This window comes from Cervus elaphus, chromosome 4 (assembly GCF_910594005.1).
Source record: "Cervus elaphus chromosome 4, mCerEla1.1, whole genome shotgun sequence".
Classification (NCBI taxonomy): domain Eukaryota; kingdom Metazoa; phylum Chordata; class Mammalia; order Artiodactyla; family Cervidae; genus Cervus; species Cervus elaphus.
In genome coordinates this window covers 14,877,965-14,897,332 of record NC_057818.1, presented here as the reverse complement: position 1 = coordinate 14,897,332, position 19,368 = coordinate 14,877,965, and the positions used below count along the sequence as shown (strand labels likewise).

At 62.1% G+C, this 19,368-nt stretch overlaps 1 protein-coding gene across 1 annotated transcript in view; it reads left to right on the top strand.

Annotated features, from left to right (window-relative positions):
• The window catches only part of SLC7A5 (solute carrier family 7 member 5), a 29,106-nt gene extending 10,223 nt beyond the window's left edge, over positions 1-18,883 (top strand). Inside the window, exons 2-10 of the mRNA XM_043898250.1 lie at positions 2,404-2,529; positions 10,793-10,898; positions 11,279-11,323; positions 11,696-11,819; positions 12,245-12,348; positions 12,756-12,852; positions 13,414-13,563; positions 15,118-15,295; positions 16,352-18,883. Coding sequence (XP_043754185.1) covers positions 2,404-2,529; positions 10,793-10,898; positions 11,279-11,323; positions 11,696-11,819; positions 12,245-12,348; positions 12,756-12,852; positions 13,414-13,563; positions 15,118-15,295; positions 16,352-16,407 — 986 coding nt within the window. The 3' untranslated portion in view covers positions 16,408-18,883. The remainder of the gene's footprint in view (positions 1-2,403; positions 2,530-10,792; positions 10,899-11,278; positions 11,324-11,695; positions 11,820-12,244; positions 12,349-12,755; positions 12,853-13,413; positions 13,564-15,117; positions 15,296-16,351) is intronic.
• The last annotated feature ends 485 nt before the right edge of the window (positions 18,884-19,368 follow it).

Genomic DNA, 19,368 nt, shown 5'->3' with positions numbered 1-19,368 from the left:
CCCAAACCCCCTGAGGCGTGCAGAGATGACTGCAGCGAGGGCTGCTGGGCGGGGGCTGACTGCCGGCAGGAAGCGCCGTCTCCCCCTCCCCGCGCTCTGGCCACGCCCCTTCCCCCGCCCCACCCCGCTTCCGGCCTGGAGCGTGAATGGCGAAGTGATGCAATCCGCCAGCCTCTTGCTGCATGCGGAAACTGATGCCTCAGGGTTGTCACTTTCCACCTACGGAAATTGTAGGACTGCCCTCTGCCTGGAAAGGTTCCTCCTCCCCCCACCCTTCCCCGCCCTCTACTGTGTCCAGGCTCCTCGGCCCACTGGTGGGAGCGCACCTGGGCTTGCTCTCCCAGGGCCCCTCACCCAGGGTCCCAGCCACGTGGTGGGTTGCACCATCCTGGATGCTCAGGAGAAGGAATTCCCTGCTGCTCCACCTCTCCCCAACCCACAGTGGGGGTGTGTGTATCAGAGGGGCCCCAGAGTCCCGGGTCTGCCCCTGTCATGGAGGACAGGGGTCCTCTCGGCCTCCGGCTCTCCTCTTCTGTGCTGGGAGTGGCAGCGCTGATGTGCATGATGCAGGACAGCTGTCTTGGGGCTGATCTGGAGGGCCTGGACTGAGTGTGTGTCCACCCCCGAGCCACACGCTGAGGGTCACTGGTGCTGTTTGCCCCTTGCACATGTCGGCCCCTTCATCTGAGCCTCTCCCCGCCAGGGCTCAGCTCCTGCCGCTGGAGACAGCTTTGGTGCCCTGACAGGGGCTCTGCCCCCACGTTCTCAAGGCCTTGCATGGGCCACACTGCCCTGAGGCGGCTGTCCACCACCAGCCTCTGACAAGTGCAGGACCACCACCTGGGAGCCCAGGGGGCCCGGCTAGGGTCCCCACGAGTGAGGGCCACTCAGGGTCCATTTATCACAGCCCTCCACTGTCGTACCTGGCGTGGGGAACATCTGAGGGCTTCAGTTTAGGAGCAGGGGCCAAAGGCAACTGGTTTTAAGACAGATTTCAACCTCTACTTTCTGGGGCGTGGCAGACAGTCCTGATCAGCCATTGCATCAGCCAGGCTTAGAGCAGCAAAGAGAAAAGGACAGGGAGGGTGGTATTCCGGTTATCAGTTAATTTCCGAGAGAGAAGCTGTGGGCTGGGGCTGGTCCTAACCAGAGCTCATGGGGCCATTTCCTGTTTTTCGCCCACCTGGACTGTCGTAGCTCATCTAGTTAATTAGTGTGGATTTATTTCTTTGGGGGCCTTTCCCTCACTTTGTAAAAGTACATGTAATTAATTTAGCTGGGGAGGGAGCCACGTGGCACCTGCCAGCCCGAGTTGGTTCTGTCTGGAGAAGTGCTGTGTGCGGGGCATGGTGGACAGATGTCCTTCCCATGGGTCCAGGCTGTCCAGTTAATGTTTGACTGCCAACCCTCCCATCATAAAAGGCCCCATCTGCGCCCTGGCCATTCCCCTGGGCAGCTGGTGTCAGCAGCGGCATGAGGCAGAGCCACCCTAAGAGCCGTCACGCCAGGCGTGTTTCCACGGGGGACACGGTGGAGGAGGAAGGCATGGGTGTTGGGGGCTGGTTTGTTCCTTTGTTTTCATCTCATCCACAAGGGACGCGGTGAAGGAGGGCATGGGTTGGGGCTGATTCCTTCCTTCCTTTTCATCTCATTCTGTTTGGTTGTGAGTTTACAGATTTGACTGCCTTCCCTCCAGCTCGCCAGGCCCCTGAGCACTCAGCCCCTGCCCCCGCTCAGGTCTGGGGGTCTCCCCGGGTTCCAGGTGGGGCCTGCCTGTGTTGTTGAGTTTGTGGAGCCCGGCTTGCCTGCCCTGTGCCCCTGCCCCGCTGTGGGGACTGCCTTGGGGTGGGGTCTTCAGTACCTGCTGCGACACGAGCAGCAGAGTTGGCACTGGTTCTCTGGTCTAACCACTGGGACCCCCGGCTGTGCATCTCCTTCAGCGCTCCCTGCACCCAACACCCCACCCCACTCCACCCCCGGCTTGTCAGGCTTAGGCTTCATCCGCTGTGTCCCTGGGGGAAATCCTACGAGGACCCTCTGAAGAGAGGGTTCCCCCCTTAAGAGGTTAGGGTGTCGGGTAAATTGTGCCGAAGCGTCAGGTGGGAGCAGAAAGGTGACTGCGTGCACACACACCCCCACGGTAGCAGCTTGTGCTCCTCAAGGGCGCCCCCTGGAGGGACTCAGGTGCAGGTGGAGGTGTTTTGATTCCCTGTGGGAGGTTGAAATCTGTCCATCAGGAAACATCCCCTTATGGCAGCCTGGGGGCACCTGGGCTCGCAGCCTGTGTCCTCGGGTCCCCTCCCTTCCCAGAGTCCAGATGGTCAGACCCAGGGAAGGGGCTGGGGAGCGCCTGCCCCTCTGCCCGCGTTTCCACAGCACTCACTTGCTGCCCTGTCTCCACAGTGCTACTCACGGCCGTGAACTGTTACAGTGTGAAGGCCGCCACCCGCGTCCAGGACGCCTTTGCTGCTGCCAAGCTGCTAGCACTGGCCTTGATCATCCTGCTCGGCTTCATCCAGATCGGGAAGGGTGAGTGTGCCTGGGGTGGGGGTGCTGTCTCTGGACACCAGGCCCCAGATCCACCACCTTGGCTAAGGGGATTCACTGGAGTCAGTGGGTCGGGTGGTCCCAGGGGATCACTGATGCTGAGGTAGGCCGAGTGAACGTGGTCACCGGCAAGTTGTCAGTCCCGAAGCATTGGGAGAAATGGGTCTACCACGCAGACCATAGTCCCCTGTCCACACAGGGCGGGCGTGGTGGTGACGGGGGATCGAGGGGCGAGCTTGGCAATGCACCTGCCGTGTCAGGAGTGTGGCCAAGTGGTGTTGTTGCCAGAACTGGTGGATCCTCCACTTGGGAACGTGCCCCCAGCCCTCTGCAGGGCCCAGGTGCCGTGTGGATGCCTGCCCGCCATCCCCACCCCTCCCACGATGGCCACCCACGTGGCGTGATGGGTGACCCGCAGAGTTTATCCGGGGGGGCACGGGCAGGTGGAGTCGACCCCGTTTCTGAAGGGGGGTGTCTCGGTGAACAGAGGCACGGCTGGACGGCAGGCCAGGGTGGCCATCTGCTCAGCTGCCTCAGTTCAGTGGTCCTGCAGGGCTGAGATCCCCATCCCAGCCCTGTGTGTAAGGAGGGACCCCGGAGCCTCACTCTGCATCTGGGTGCTGATAGAATCGGGGCCAGGAGGTGGGAGACCAGCCTGTGTCCCCTGGCTTCCTGGGATCTCACGCCCCAGCATTTTCCTGAAGACAGGACTGTGTCTAGAGCACGCTGTTCAGGCCAGGCTCCAGGTGTCAGGGGGGTGACAGCTCTGAGGGAGGTGGTCAGGGCGGAGGGGGACTCCCTGCCGTCTGGAGCTTACGGTGGGAACCAACGGGTGGGAGAAGAAACCCCTCCTGTGCCACCAGCCTGTTGTGCTGGGAACTGTGTCGAGTCTCCTGAGGAGGAGGACTTGCTGAGGGAGGTTCGCTTGGCTGGTGTGATAAGATGCAGGGGGACTAGACTTCTGTGAAAACAGATTTCAGCAGGGATAGCAAAGAGCTTTTGTTCAGCTTGAATACATAATGTGTTTATAATTCTGTTGCCGTCGAAAACATCCTCCCCCGAAGCCATTCCTTTCTGAACCTGGGAGGCAGTGCAGCGTCTGCAGAATTCCTGTCTACGGGGTTTTCCTCCAGATGGTCCCCTCCCTTCTAGAGGACTTTGTGGAAACCACCCTTTCCCCATGACTGCCGCCTGATCTCCACTCCAGTGGCTGCCCCAGGGTCCCATGCTGAACCTCGGCAGGAGGGTCAAGACCCTTCAGGCAGGGCTTAGCACCACGGTGCCTGAATGGCTGCGGGCCACATTGCATCTGGAGGGCATGACCTGTGTCTCACAGACTGGCCCACTCGTTGTCTCTGCTGTCCTTCACCCAGTGCCCGGCCCCACCGGCCTGCCTGGAGCCCAGGGGCCCTGGGGCTGCAGAAGGGCCTGGGCTGTGGGATCAGCAGGTCCAGTTCCAGGCCTCTGTGGCCTCGTCCTCGATGCCGTGAGACTCACAGGCAGTGCTGCCCTCCTTCCCGTCCTTCCCCAGGACCAGACCCATGAATAGGAAACTCGGATTGGGGAGGGTCAGCCCCGACCCGGATGGCTTTTCTGAGGGCCGGAGGCGGGGTTGGTGTGACCAGGGACCACTCTGCAGTCCTGGACTGAGATCGCAGGTGTGGGAGGGGCTCACTGGGACTGGGAGTGGGGGAGTTGGGCCTGTGGGCCCTCGAGACCACTGCCAGCCTTTTCAGGAAGGGGGAGACTGAGATTATCTCAGATCCCAGTGGGCACAGCTCAGCCAGGGGAGGCCACAGAGAGCAGCAGGCCCAGCGGCAGGGTCAGGAGGTGGAGCCCTGAGGACCAGGGCTGAGCGAGAAGCCTGGGCAGCTTTTTGTGTTTTTTGCTTTTGTCTGTTGGCCGTTTACCTATAGCACCTGCAAGGCCCTCGGCCCAAGGTCAGGCTGTTCCTGGATTGGAGGGTGGGAGAGGTATAGAGAAGGCAGGTCCCTGGAGCCCAGGCCCTGCCCAGAGGACACATGGTGGGACCTTGTGGGTGCGTGGATGCAGTGGCTGGGGTCACCCAGCTGCAGATAAAGGGTGCTCCCTGCTGGAGGTCATGGGAGGGGACCAGGCAGCCCAACCCCCCCCCCCACCCCCGCCCCAGCAGCTCCCGCGAGCTCACCTGGCCCTGGGCCCAGCAGGAGTCCTGGGTGTGGAGGCCACTGTGAATGGTCACCGTGTGCGGGGACACGAGCTCCCTCAGGGGTTGGCCCACCCTGCATCCTGCCCCAGGGCTGTGTCGGCCTGTGGTGGGGAAGGCCCTGAGCAGCTCTAGCTCTGCTGGTGGTCAGGGCAGGGGGAGCTGTGGGGCTGGGAGGAGACCCTCATCCCGGGAGCATCTGGGGCTCGGACCGGTCTCTCCAGGCAGAGCCCTGCGCCTCCTGGAGCCTCGCGTCCTCATCTGATAAGTGCCCGCAGCAGCCCCAGGCCTGTCTTTGGGTCATGGGCAGGTGCCTTGGGCAGCCTCTGAGCAGAGCTGCTCTCTTCAAAGTCGGGGGAAGACGTTTCGGGTGCTCCTCCCGGACCCGGCCACCCCAGTGCAGGACTCAGGGTGCCTGTGATGGAGGCCGTCTCAGAGGGGTCAGGATCACACCAGGACTGCAGAACACTGACTGGGGCACAAGGCTGGGTTTCCGTCCTCCCCCAGTCACCTGTGCCCCAGGAGACAGGGCTGGTGCTTGGTGGGCCGTCTACTCCTGGCCAGATGCCTGGAGCACTGGGTCACGCGCAGATGGGGCGCCTCAGCCGCGGTGGGAGGACTGATGCAGGCGGCTCACCCCCTCCGGTGCTCTTTGATGGTTTTTAATTGAGACCTTTCTGTCGGCCTGCGCAGCTCACATGCTTTGCTTGTGCGGCCCGCCTAGAAAAAATCAAAGGCCTGGCAGCTGGCTCTGTCTCCCTGCCGCCTCCACTCAGCCCCGCCCTGGGTGGGCAGCACGCAGATAGGGCGGCAGCAGGGCAAAGCCCTGTGCTGGGCGCCATCGGTGCTCGGGAGTCTCCCAGCCTGTGCAGTGGGCACAGTTCGTGCTCACAGGTCTGCCTGCCTGTGCAGTGGGGAGAGGGTTCTTTGAATCTTCACGCTGATCTTGACGTCCAGCGACAGCTCCTCCAGGAGTTTAAAAGACAAGACAATACAGTAGACAGGCTGTGGGGAACCAGCATGTCCTCCACATAGGGAACCATCCTGTCCTTGCCCCGCACCCCCTTAGGCAGAGCCAAAGAACAGGCACCGGACCCCAGGTGCCCAGCCCAGGGTGGGGAAACAGAAGAGAGGACCCTCAACAAGCCCATTGTAGATGTAACCCCCGCCGGGGTGCCTGGTCTGTGGATGGAGCAGAGGGCAGAGCTGATTCTCAGCAGAGCTCAGCCCTGTGGCCAAGCTCCTGCTTACTCAGCCAGTGGTGGAGAGGTGGGGTCCGCGGCCAGGCTCAGGCTCTTTCACGTCCCAGCCGTGCCCGTGCGTTGCAGAGTGGAGACTGGGGCATCTGAGCCCTCAGTCTGCAGAGTGTCCTGGGGCGGCCGCAGCACAGGACACGGATGGGGCTTCAGACACTGCAGTTTTGGTCTCAGAGTCTGAGGCCGCCGGTCCACAGTCCAGGTTGAGCTCCCTCCGAAGCCCGCAGGAGGAGCCTTCCTGCCTAGTGGTCCCCAGGCCCGTGGCCACATCACACGGCCTTATCCTCACGTGGCCCCCACGTCTCTGTCCTACAAGGATGCTCGAGGAATGGGGCCCACCCTAGTCCACGGTGTCTCACCTTGCGCTCCTTGCCTTGATTACATCTGCAGAGACCTTTATCAGAGCATGTCACGTTCTGAGGTTCCGGGGGGATACGAACTGTCAGGGGTACTCGGTTCAGTACCTGGCACCACATACACGACGACTGTGTGGAACCCCAGGAGTTACGGAGGGACCAAGCGAAAGATTCCAGCGCAGTGGACACCCCCCCACCCTGGTTGAGGGGGTGACTTTCTCACAGTCGGCCTCCCATCCGGGGAGGGGTTCTGGGGGCTGTGGCAGGAGGGGCGGGTCCTGGTCACCCTGAGGCTCTGGGATTTTTCTGGCTTTCCACCAGCCGCCATCTCCAGACTGGCTGCGGGTTCCCATGCCTGGGCCCAGGCCCAGCCGTGGTGAGGGTGACAGGCCAGGCCAGCCCCAGGGGGACCCAGAGACCTCGGTGAGCCTTTGTCCTCTGATTCAGAGGGGCTGGCGTGTCGCAGTGTGCACACGGCCCCTCTGAGGGTGGGGTGCCTGCACCCCCGGGTTTTCTTGGCTGGTTCCCACGGCCCTGTCTGCATGACGCAGGGATTTGGGCTGCTTTCCCTGAAATGGGCTCTCTGGGGCCTTGTGAACACTCCCCTCCCAATCCCCCTTGTTCTCAGAGGGATCCTGGCGGGCAGGCGGGGCTGCCTGGCTCCCAGAGCTGCCCGAGGGCTGGTGTGTGGCTGTCCACTAGCTTTCACCTTCCTGCGGCCCTGGGGGCCTGCAGAGAAGCCCCAGAGAAGGGGGGCCCAGGGGACCCCACTGAACTGCTGGAGTTCGCACACCCCAGGCCCCACAGGAGGGCCTGCATGCTCCCCGTCTGTCCGCCCCCGTCTCCCCATCTCCCCATCTTTCCTGTCTGCCTCCTGTGAGCCCGGGGGCCCTGTAAGAACGGCTGGCATGGAGAGCTCCGTGGTCATGGGGGCGGTGGGGGGTCGGCACAGTCATCTCTCTAGTGTCTGTCTGGTGTCTGGAGCTCTGTTTAAACAAGGCTCGCATTCCAACTTGGGGTCCGTGGGAGCCCTTGCACATGGCTCGGACACCTGTCATTGCTCGAGGGCAGAATTCCACTCAGCAGCATCTGCTGGGGGAGCCTCCTCGTGCAGTGTCCAGCAGCACCCGTCTCCACCAACCAGATGAACCCCCTACCAACCCACCCCACGTGACAATCCCAGGTGTGTCCCTGGTCAGCACCATGTCCCCTGCTTGCTGGGGCTGGTGGGTGGCTGAAATCAGTGTGTAGTCTGGGGTCTGCCCTCCCAGAAGGCCTCCCCCGTGTGTCCCCTGTGCTGGCCGCTGGCACTGGGCAGCTGCCCACACGCATCACCCCGTGGGGCTCTGGCGGCCTCGTTCGGCTTTTTGCTGCTCTGGAGACAGGCAGGCAGCCCCCCTCAGCTCTCCAGACCTGCATCGAGGGCTCCATTCCCAACAGGATGCATGGACGGCATGGGTGGAGCCACTGTCCCTTCGCAGTCACTCCTGAGCTGTGCCCGTCTTGGGGGGCCCGGCCAAGTGCTGTGTGGAGCCAGCAGAGCCGGCGCCTGCTCCGAGGCGCCCGTGGAGAGGAGGGCAGCACTTGGACAGCATTTGGTTGGGTGCCCAGTGCAGCTGCGGCCCTGATCTGGGAGGCCCTCCAGCAGTCAGAGGCTGGACAGACCCAGAAGCTCCGCTGGGGGGGCCTGTGTGCGTTCACTTGGGACAGTTCGGCGGGAGGGAGATGACAGGGTAGGGGCAGTCCAAAGGGGCTTACAGTAGTGGGTCGGAGCCCAAAGCTGCCAGATTCCTGGCGGAGCTCCCCCCAACCCCCACGCTGTGCCAGGAGTGACGTGCGGGAATGTGGGGTCTGGGATGCAGGGATGTCCACTTGCCTCCGGGGGAGTCGGACACTTTGTAGACAGGGAATGAGGCCCCAGACAACTCGGGAGCTCCCGGCAGGACGGCCCAGCCACTCCTGTCCGTCAGAGGCCCCTGGGCAGCCCAGTGAGATTGTTCAGTCTGAGTTCGGGCAGAGCCACTGTGTTTTCTTGGGGTTTCAAGGCTACAAGTCACCCGGTACATCTAGTAAATTCTGGGGACGGGAATTCCATTCACTGTGTCGGGGTGATGATGCTTTCATGTCAGGACACTAGGCTGGTTGGTGTCCACAGAGCTGAGTAAACTCTTGATGAAAACAGAAGCTTCCAGATGTCAGGGCTAAAAACCATGGTTCTTACTTGAAAACCCAGCTTGTATTTCAAGCCTCGAGTTTCATACTCAGCAAAAACAGCAGCTGTTCTGTGTAGCGGTGTCTCCAGCCCACAAGTGCACGTGTGTGTATACATGGGTGCGCACCCACGTGCACACACATGCAGGCAGTGTCACTACTTCAGGGTTGTGCTTGAGGTGGGAGCCAGTTCTAGCCGATGCACCGAGGTCGATCTCGCAGCCTGTGTGCAAAGAAGCTGCCCGTGAATCTGCAGGAAACAAGGAGGCGTGTCCTGGTAGGGAAGTGGGGCAGGTTGAGGAGAAAAGAAAGGCAGGTTCGCTGCTTGGAAGGAGCCCTTGTTGGCAGAGACCTTTGATGCCCTAGAAGCAGTGACGAGAGTGTAAGCAGTGGCAGCAGCAGCAAAGCACGTGGGGTGCGGGGTCTGTGCAGACCTGGGGCGGTGGAGCCGCGAGGGGCTCCCCTGGGCTCAGGAGCAGCTGCAGAATTCTGGGAGTGGTGGGCGCGTCATGGTCCCAGAACCAGGCCGCTGGCAGGTGGCCTGAGCCTCCGTGTCCCTGACGGTGGGACAGCTGTAAAGGAATGGAAGTTCCAGAACGTCGTGTGGGGACTGGCCGAGCTCTGGATGCTGTGCTGATGCGCACTGTCCAGCTCTCTGTGCTCCCCCCCAGCCCTGCTGACCACCCTGTGACCGGGCAGTCTCAGGACCCGGGCGTCCTCCTCAGATCACGTGCGGGCGGCGGGCTGGGTGAGGTGCCAGCCGCCTCGGAACCCGTGCTCATCATGAGACCATGGCCTCATCTGGTGGGCAGAAGCGGCCTCATGCGTCCCCCGTCCGTCTCATAGCTTCGGCTGGAGGTGAAGGGCAGACAGCGCAGGCATGCCGACCCAGAAACAGGCACTCAGGGTCCGTCTCTCCCCCAAGGAGCTTACCAGAGGACATGGGTACTGCCTGGAAGGAAGTGCAGGCTTCAGTTGGGTGGAAGGAGGGGTTCACAGGAGCCGCTTGTCATGCCCCAGGGGTGGCGTGGCAGCCTCTGTCTCCCCATCCCCCGAGAGACCTGCAGACCCACTGGCCATGGGCCACAGGGACTCATGTGGCAGCCCTGGGGTCCCGTCTCAGCCTGGCCCCTGGGGACCTGGGCCAGCTGTTCTCAGACCCTCACCTGCGGGTAAGAGACTGTCCCTGTCCCGACTGGACGCTCAGCTCCTCCAGCCCTGTGTGCCCGACATACTGGCTCTGCTTCTGTTGCAAGCCCCTCCCACGAAGGTGATGGTTGCTGAGGTGTGTATCAGTGCCGCCGCCACCCCCAGAGCTGGGGAGCCAGGAACTGACCCCCACTGTGTCAGTTCCCACTGTCAGGCCCCTCATTATGGAAAGTCTTTCCGGCCCTGGGTGTTAAGGGGCCATTTCACCGATGGTGTAACAGCCCAGAACAGGCAGGCCAGACACCGTGCTGGTAGCCAAGGACCCTTCTGAGGCCCCCATGTTTCATGTTTATTGTACCAGGTTGAGGGGGGCCCCCGTGACACGTCTAATGGAATCTGGATTTGGCCTTATTTAGAAAAAGAGAGGATTGGAGCTGAGGCCACCCTGGTTTGCTGGGGCCCTTAATCCAGTGACACGTGTCCTTTCGGGACACAGGAGTCACAGCCAGAGGTGGCAGGTGATGGTGGGGCAAAGGTCGAGCCACGCAGCCACAAGCCCTGGACACCTGGGGCCTTTTGGGGTAGAAATGGTCAGCTGAGAAGCCAGCCCCGTTGCGTCCAAGAGCCAGTATGTCCATCTGGGTTAAAGAGCAGCCCACCATCCTTCCCCAGCTCCAGCCCCTCGGGTCTCCCATGTCCAGGGGCAGGGGTGAGAAGCCTGGGTTTACTGGGCTCCTGGCACTGAGAGGGAGAGAAGGTCTCTGGCCTAGAGCCATGTCACGAGGTGTCCTATCCCCCAGACACAGACAGACAGGGGTGCTCAGCATGGCTGGGGGTCTACAGAGCCACCAGTCCTGTCTGGGGGGCCAGAGGAGGGTCCTGGGGGCTGCGTTCCTCGAGCTCAGGGCAGAGCCGCGCTCCCTTGGCCCCCGCACCCTCAGCCCCGGGTGGCCCACAGGTGCATTTAATCTGTTGCATTTTTGTCTGTTACCATGTTTTGCTCCAGGAACATTCCGGAACTTGTGGCTTGACCTCGATTCCGCACTGTCTAACCCAGAATTCCTTTCTGTCTGTTTGGCCTCTGCCAGGTGATGTAGCGAATCTGGATCCCAAGTCCTCCTTTGAAGGCACCAAGCTGGATGTGGGGAACATCGTGCTGGCGCTATACAGCGGCCTCTTTGCCTACGGGGGATGGTAGGTTCTAGAATGCCTGGGCTCCAGAGCACCCAGAAAGCCACATGTCTCGGTCATCCATGGTGATTCTGGGGGCAGGAAACCCCTCATGTCCCAAGGAAGCACAGAGGGGCCCCCACAGCAGCCCTGGTGCTCTTCTTGGCCCCCAAGAAGGGTGCCCCCAGATAAACCTCTGCGGACACTGCTGACCCTTTGGAGACTGTGCTGCTGCCTGGGGGTGTGGGGAGGGGCAGGACCATTGCCATCTCAGTAGGGGCCTGGGGGTTGTGGGGGTCTCCTCTCCCTGCCCAGGGCAGCCAGGAAGGGTCCCATGGAATCTACATTCTTTTGTTCCAATGACAAAAGGAATGTTTAGTAAAAGTTTGCTCTCTGAATTCTAGGAATTACTTGAATTTTGTCACAGAGGAGATGATTAATCCCTACAGGTACGTGTGTGAACAGAGGTGTGTGTTTTCATCATTTTCACCTGAGAGGATGAAGAAGCCTGGCTGTATCCAAGAGCCCATCCTTGGGCCCAGCCCAGTGCAGTGCAGAGAGGGTCCCTGGGGTTGGGCTCATGGAGGCTGTGTGACCTTGAATAACATACTCCCACAGAAAGGGTAGGAAGTCCACAGATACGGGCCTGGAGGCCGGAGGGTTGGGTCGCTGGCCCACGTTTGCACGGCTGCCCCGCCCCATGCACCGCCTCCCAGCCACGTGCCGCTCCCCTTGCAGTGAGGTGTGGGCTCAGCCGTTGAGGGGTCCGCTGGCCCCATGCTGGGCCTTGTTTTGTTGACATGCCCGCCCGGTTCTCTCAGAAACCTGCCCCTGGCCATCATCATCTCGCTCCCGATCGTCACCCTGGTGTACGTGCTGACGAACCTGGCCTACTTCACCACACTGACCCCCGAGCAGATGCTTACCTCGGAGGCCGTGGCCGTGGTAAGTTGCCAGCCCTGCCCTCTGAGCTCAGACAGGAGCAGAGCGGGCCCCTCCTTTGCAAACCACCCTCCTCCTAGGAGGGGTTGAGCCAGTGCTTGGCCAGGCCCGCCAGGCGTGCAGAGTACTGGCTGCACGTGGGGACCACAGGAGGCTTTAACGGCGCTGGTGCTCAGGCCACCCGATGGTTTTAGATTGGCTCAGCGGCTGTGGTCCCGGCACCAGTTGATTTTAGAGCCGAGGGGCTGAGTCCATTACAGACCTCCAGCCCCACCTCAGAGGCTGGCCCACCATCTGAATAAATACTGAACTCCTCAGGGAGGGTCGTGTGGATGAGGAAGGGCACTCCGGGGCCGGAGGTGTCTTGGGAAGGGACTGCAGGGCGGGGGGTGTCTCAGGGGCAGGGCTCACAGTCCGTGTCCATCCAGGACTTCGGGAACTACCACTTGGGCGTCATGTCCTGGATCATCCCCGTCTTCGTAGGCCTGTCCTGCTTCGGCTCCGTCAACGGCTCCCTCTTCACGTCCTCCAGGTGAGCCCGGCTGGGGCGGCTCTGTCCCATAGGCCCCGTGGGGCCAGAGCAGGACGGGGTGTGGGTGGGGCCGCCCCGCAGGTCGCTACTGCACACAGCTTCCTCACATGAGCTCTGAGGGTTCTCTTTCTTGTTACTTTGAGTAATAACATAGCCGTCAGGCCATCACATGACTTGGAAATAACCCACATCCCTGCCTAGAGGTGACACAGCTACCCTGTCCATCCAGACCCTCGTGGGTTCATCTGGACCTTGTGGGGCCGGGGCTGACAGGACCCTCCAGCAGCTGTCCACGAGGGACACCAAGGCTTACAGCAGGGAGTGCAGCCCTCGGCACAGGCCCCTCCACCCCCACCTGCCTGGGTCCCTCGGCCGAGGCTGACAGCCCGCCGCCCCTCTGTCCACAGGCTGTTCTTCGTGGGGGCCCGGGAGGGCCACCTGCCCTCCATCCTCTCCATGATCCACCCGCGGCTGCTGACGCCTGTGCCCTCGCTGGTGTTCACGGTGAGTCCCACGGTGAGACCCCCCAGTGGGGGGGTCACTGGCAGGTGGAGGACAGGTGTGTCCCTTAGGGATCACTGGGGGCTTTGAGATGGGGTGGCGGCGGTGGGGGGCACACCCTGTCTGGGAACCCCTGTCCTGGCTCCACCTGGTGCTGGCCAGGCTGGGGATCAGAGGCTGAGATGCGATGTAGACAGGTCAGCACAAGTGTTGTGCCCGTCACCAGGTGCGCCCCTGGATGCCAGGGAGCACGAGGTAGTTTTTTGTTTCTCCAAAATTAATACACGGTAGTTGTTAAAAAAACAAATCTGAAGTCAGCGTAGAGGCACTTGAAGCCAAACCTCCCAACCAGCGTAGACGTGGCCTCTGCCACCTCCGTGAAGCCCAGGACCTCAGTCACCCTGCCATCAACACACCCCTTTGCTCTGAGGGCCCCACGTCCCTTTGCTCTGAGGGCCCGCATGTGGTGCTGACCACTTCTTCCGCTAAGACGGGACGGGGCGCGTGCGGTCAGCCCTCCCCCCGGGCACATCCTGAGGCTCATGGCCTGCCCTCTGGTTGCAGTGCGTCATGACCCTGCTCTACGCCTTTTCCAAAGACATCTTCTCCGTCATCAACTTCTTCAGCTTCTTCAACTGGCTCTGCGTGGCCCTGGCCATCGCCGGCATGCTCTGGCTTCGCTACCAGAAGCCGGAGCTGGAGCGGCCCATCAAGGTGAGGGCTGGGCGTCCACGCTGTCCCTTCCACAGATGAGGGCTCAGGGCGCCTTCCCTAAGGGCACCCTGATCAGTGCATGAACACGTTCTGATCTAGACGAGGAGGGACTGAGCTCAGTCGAAGACTGTTGATGGCCAGGCGTATGATTCCAGGTGCTGGGGTTCGTCCAAGGTCACAAATGACCCCCTAAAGCCCTGCTCTTCTAAAGCTTGTCTTCTGGCAGAAGAGAGGCAGAAGAAGGCTGCCACGCCAGGCGGGTGTGCGGGGCAAGGGGACTGAGCAGCCTGGGGCAGCACTGAGCTGCCTGGCCGGGGGTCGGGAGAGTGAGGATTGCCGCGCTGTCTGGGGAGGGGTGGGTGCTGGCGTGACCAGGGATGGGGGTGCTGCGACAGGCTGCAGCGCGGAGCATGTCCCCTGACTTTTCCCCCACTTGGCCCATTCAGATTGTCTGCCCCCTGTCTGCCTGGTCTGAGAGGGCGTTTCCCTTTCCTCCACTTGGTACTGGGGGCCGCTCCCCAAGGGCAGCCATTGTTTTGCACAAAGGGGGCCACACACCTGCCGGGGCCCTGGCGAGCACATTGGCTCTGCCCCCCAACAGTGGTGTCGGGTTGAGGGCAGAGCCCCTCTGCAGCTGACACAGGCCTCTCGCCTGCTTCCCCACCTAGCAGTCCTGCAGAGGCCAGGCCCGGCCTTCCTGCCTTGGACAGGTTCCCCGGGCACCAGGGCGACCTCAGTGGCCTGGTCCACCTGGCTCCCTGCTTGTGGGGGGTGCTGTCCCCATGAGGCCAGGCATGGGGCAGGCAGTCTGGGCTGACCTTAGGGGACCCTCGCTCTCCCCAGGTCTCTTGCCAGTGTGTAGACAGAGGGTGGAGTCCGTGCGTGGACAGGCCGCCTGGCGGGAGGCACAGTGTTTGCAGAGGGGGACTAGTGTCCCTGGGCCCCTGGCTGTGTGTGGGTGGGGCTGTCTGCCCAGCAGCTGTGTACCTGTGGTCCAGCCTGTCCACAAGGGCCCTCTGAGAAGGCAGGCACACCTTGCTTGTTAGTGGTGGCCGCGGTCTTCCCAGAGGCGTCACCCCCCATCAGGCTACCGTGGTGGGGGGCAGGGTTCCCTCCCTGTGATGTGGGAACCTGGGAGTCCACCCTCCCCTGACCTTGAGAAGCCTGCTTGTTCCCACTCACCCGCCGGCTCCCGCTGGTCTTTTGGTAATTACTGCCTGCTGCCCTTGCTGAGCTGGGTAAACGGAGAACGCGGCGGGGTCCCGCTTCTCAAGAGGCCGGCGCAGCTGAGGGAGGCCAGCCCGGGGGAACCTCAGGCCCTGGCAGACAGCAGAGACACTGCTCAGGCAGCATGGTGACCCTGATCAGGAAGGCTCAGCCAGGCACAGGGCTGTCTGGGGGTCTGTGGGAGAGGCCGGGTGGGCCCCAGGGAAGGCCAGCTCCAGCAGGGGCGGAGGGAGGGCTCCAGGGGTGGCTGGGTCGTGGCAGGTGTGGGCGGGAAGAGACACACGGAGACTCCAGGCTCCCTGGCATCAGCTGCGGCCCCCCTGGCAGGTTCACCTGGCCCTCCCAGTGTTCTTCATCCTGGCCTGCCTCTTCCTGATCGCCGTCTCCTTCTGGAAGACCCCTGTGGAGTGTGGCATCGGCTTCACCATCATCCTCAGCGGCCTGCCCGTCTACTTCCTTGGGGTCTGGTGGAGAGACAAGCCCAAGTGGCTGCTTCAGAGCATCTGTGAGTCCCTCCCTGCCTGCCAGGCCTCCTCCGTCCCCCGGGGATCTGTCCTGCCCACCTGGCTGTGCTCCCCTGACCTCAGTCCAGTGGCCAGGAGCAGCACAGCAGGCAGGGCACCCCCCCGGCCCCGCCCGGGTCACTGGCGGTGGGCAGGGGAGGGGGGTCAGCATCTGGATGTGCGAGGTCCTGGCTGAGAGGCCCGCAGTGGCCAAGCCGGGCCTGTCTGGCGGTGACCTGGCCCACGTATTTCAGGATAAGACGCTGAGCCTGGCACCAGCTAATCTCAAAACAAGGGATTCCAGAAAACCAGGCTGCTCTTGCCAAGTAACAAAATCCCCCCCGTCTGCCGCCAGCTTAAAGCCAGCCGGCTGACCTAGAAAAGCAGGAGAGGAGAAAACGGGATCCCTCACAGCGGTCACGGGGCTTGTTGACAGGCCTGTTCAGGACTGCGCTGAGACCGCCGTTATCGTGACAGGCTCCTGGGTGGGCTTAAACACCCCGCAGGGAGCCGTCCCAGAATTCTGCTGGCCACCTGCCTGGGGCCCAGGGCGCTGTCCATCAGTGAAATGATGTGAGCGGTCACACACACGCAGGGCCCCTCCGTCCTGAAACGCCCCCCCCAGTGATGCTCGTGGAGCGTCCGTGGGTTCACCCAGGCCATAGCACACACACCCGCCTGCTCCAGCCCCTCTGAGGCCCATGGTGGGCGTGTGGGCAGCCGGGCCCATCATCCTGTTATGGGTTCTGGGGTCTGAACTGGGGTGAGGGGTGGAGGCAGCTCACTTGCTGCCTCCATTGCTAGGATCCTCCCTTACTAGGATCCTTGACCATCCCCGCCACCCTCCAGTAATAGTCCCAGCAGATAGCCAGGGGCACAGGCCATGCCCCTCCAGCAGGAGGCCTGGGGCCTGATGCCCACACGTGAATTCCTGACTTCTCTTAAGACCTCGGGACTCAGGACAACTGGGGCTGGGTGAGCCTACGTCCCAGGCACCAGGTCCCTGACCCCCAGGCGCCAGGCCAGGGCACCCAAGTAATGCTGTTTCCTCCTGGCAGTTTCCACGACGGTCCTGTGCCAGAAGCTCATGCACGTGGTTCCCCAGGAGACGTAAGCGACCAGAGCCAGGAGGCCGCCCTGAGAGAGCGACTCGGTCCCACCATCCAGGCAGCTCCTCCGGGGCCTCCGCTGTCCCTGCCCCGGGAGGCGGCCAGGCCACGGTGAACCCTGGTACGAATTTAGTCCCCGAAGGCGGACGTCTGCGGATACCTCTCAAGCGTGGAGGCGGGAACCTCGGACCAAGGAGGCCGCAGGCTTCCTCCCAAACTGGGCCTCCTCCCTTCTCACCTTCGTTTATTTGTATTATTTTTTTTTTAACTTAAGTCTTGGGTCGGGTTGACATTACCAAGACAATTATTTTTTAAAGAAACGGGGTGGAAAAGTTTTCTCCCCGAACGTTGTCTGCAGCACAGTGTTCCTTCGGGGGGCCAGGTCCTGTCACCGGATTCTGGACGGTGGACTGGACACATGTGCTTGGCTTCCCTGTTTCTCTGTTGTAGATGCAGTGACTTCGTAAAACTAACCTCCGGGCTTACGTCTCGTTGCCTTAAAGCCCTGCGCTAACTCCCTCCCCTCCCCCGGAGAAGAGAAAGAATGCCTAGAGGCTTGTAGAAGCAGGGGCTTTGGGCTGGTGGACAGTGGTGCCCTGGCACCTGCTGTGGGCAGGGGGCTCCAAGCAGAGGTCGGGGCAGCTGGGCGACCCCGGACCTCCCATCAGCACATGCAGTTGTGGGGGGGGGTGCGGGGGGCTGCACCCTGTCACACACAACATCTCCAAGGTCCTGTCTGTACACCCCACCCTGGACACCAGCCTGAGCAGCGGCCCGAGGAGTCCGGTGGCTCCTGTGGTGGGTGGTGGGCGGTGCAGCCTGGGCCCTCTTCTGCGTCAGCTTTGGAATCAAGCTCTAGTTCTTTCAAAGCCTCACACTTGAAATCTGTAAGCAGACGCCTCGACCCCTTAGGGGCTTCTCATCTGTGTCCCATGAGGCTGCGGCCCCCCCCCCGCCCCAGGCCTCAGGGGCTGGGTTGCAGCCTTGGCAGCTCTCTGGGGTGCTCCCAGCTCCCTGGCTGAGGCCCCGCCGGCCCCGCCCCCATCACCTGTCCCCAGCGCCCGGCCTCAGCTCCACCTGCTCCGAAGGCCGCCTGAGTCCTGCTGGGGCCAGCGCACACACCCGGCCTCCCCCTGCCCCCAACAAGAGGCTGTGCTTTTGTTGTTGTGGTTCCCATAGTGTTCTCCCCGGGAGGCAGCCAAGGGCCAGAAGCTCGCCTGGCGTTTCTGGGCGGGCTCTCTGTCTTCCACGGAGCCCACTTGGGCAGCAGTGTCATCCGCGGTCAGTCTCCCTCTAGGCCCTGCCTTGGCCTGTAACCCCTGACCTTCCCATCAGGGTGGGGTTGAGCCGAGCCTTTGGGCCTCGTTGCTCAGCTGCAGCCGAAGAAGCTGCTGCCGATTCCCAGGGGCCATGTGAGTTCTGCGTGGCCATTCCAGCCGTCACCCGCCTGGACTCCGGGGCCCCACGTGGTCTGATGGGCCCAGAGAGACCCAACAAGCAGCTTGGGGGGCCCGGGATAGACGTTGAGGCTGAAGTGGAGGCAGCCAGATTTCCAGCCCTCCCAGCCCATGCTGGTCAGGAGACCCTGCCAGCCTGCGGCTCCCGACACAGCATCCACTGGCGTCTCCTCACCAACCGAATCCTCCCAGGCCACGGTCCACACGTCTGGGGCCCAGCTCAGCATCCGGAGGCAGAATGTCACCGAGGAAGCCAGAGGCCTGACGTGAGAGTCTGCTGGGGCCTCAGTTTTCTCGGGCGTACACGGGACACTGCCCTCTGCCTCTCCACGGGGCTCCAGCAGCCTCATGGCAGATTTCGGCCTCCTCCCGCGGGGCTCTGGGGGCGGCACTTGGGTTTCCTCATGGTCCACACCACCGGCCCTCGATGTGACCTGGCAGAGCGCAGGGGCCAGGTGACTGTGTCCAGAGCGCGGTGGCCTCCTGGGGGTGGGGTACTGTCACCCCTGCAGGGGAAGGGGGCCCTGAGCTCCGTTTATACTGAAAGACCAGGGGTGTGGCTCCCCAGCATCTGTGAAGGCAGGTTGGGGGCCCAGGCTGCAACCTTGGGGCTCTGGAGCCCGGGCACCCTGGTTATGCCACGTCGGCCTTCTGGGCCAACTCCACTCCTGATCACACTACTGACAGGTGTCCTGAGCGTTCCCGCTTGTGGGTTAATTTTATTTTTAAGCCAGATTTTGGCATAACAGGCGAGTGTGTGTCCAGCCGTTGTGCTTTACTCCACCCTCACGTCTCCCTGATGGGAGGGCACCGTGTTTATTTATTGTGGGGCAGTGTGCAGCCGTGCTGCCCCTTGGGTTCCGGCCGCGTCAGCTGCCCGCCACGATGTCGCGTGTGTGTGACTTTGCGCCTTTCTCTTCTGTTAACGCTGTTAATGCTAACGTGTTGCGCTTAGCTGGTTTGGGATGGGGAGTTTTGTGTTTTGTTGGGGGAATTTGTTTTTTAAGAATTGGAATTATAAGCACTGCTGATGGTCTTTTTGTTTTTTCTTCCGTGCCAAGTTCTGGGTGAGGGAGGTTCCAGGAGGAGGGTGGTGATCACGCACAGCTCCTTGCCTGGCTCATTTAGTCACTCCACTCACTCATTCACTCATGAACAGATAGGTGAGCAAGGCCAGGGAGGAGCCAGAACTTGGAGCCACTTCTTGGGAGAGACATTGAAGCCAAGAAGAGAGCAGAACAGGCTTGGCCTAGTGGTACCTGCAATAATGCAGGCCTTGCGGTCACCAGGCCGGGGTCGTTGGGTGAGGTGGGGCAGCACATGCCAGCTTGGGCTCAGAGGAAAGGGCAAGCTTCCACAACACAGCCTCAGGATGGAGCAGGGCCGAGAGCCACGCCAGCCCTCACCACTTGTTGATGGCAAACTCCATTCCTCCCAGGGCCTTGCACAGCCAGGCATAGGCGTGCCAGAATGCGCGGCCACAGCCTGTCCACGGCAGCTGCTGAGCCA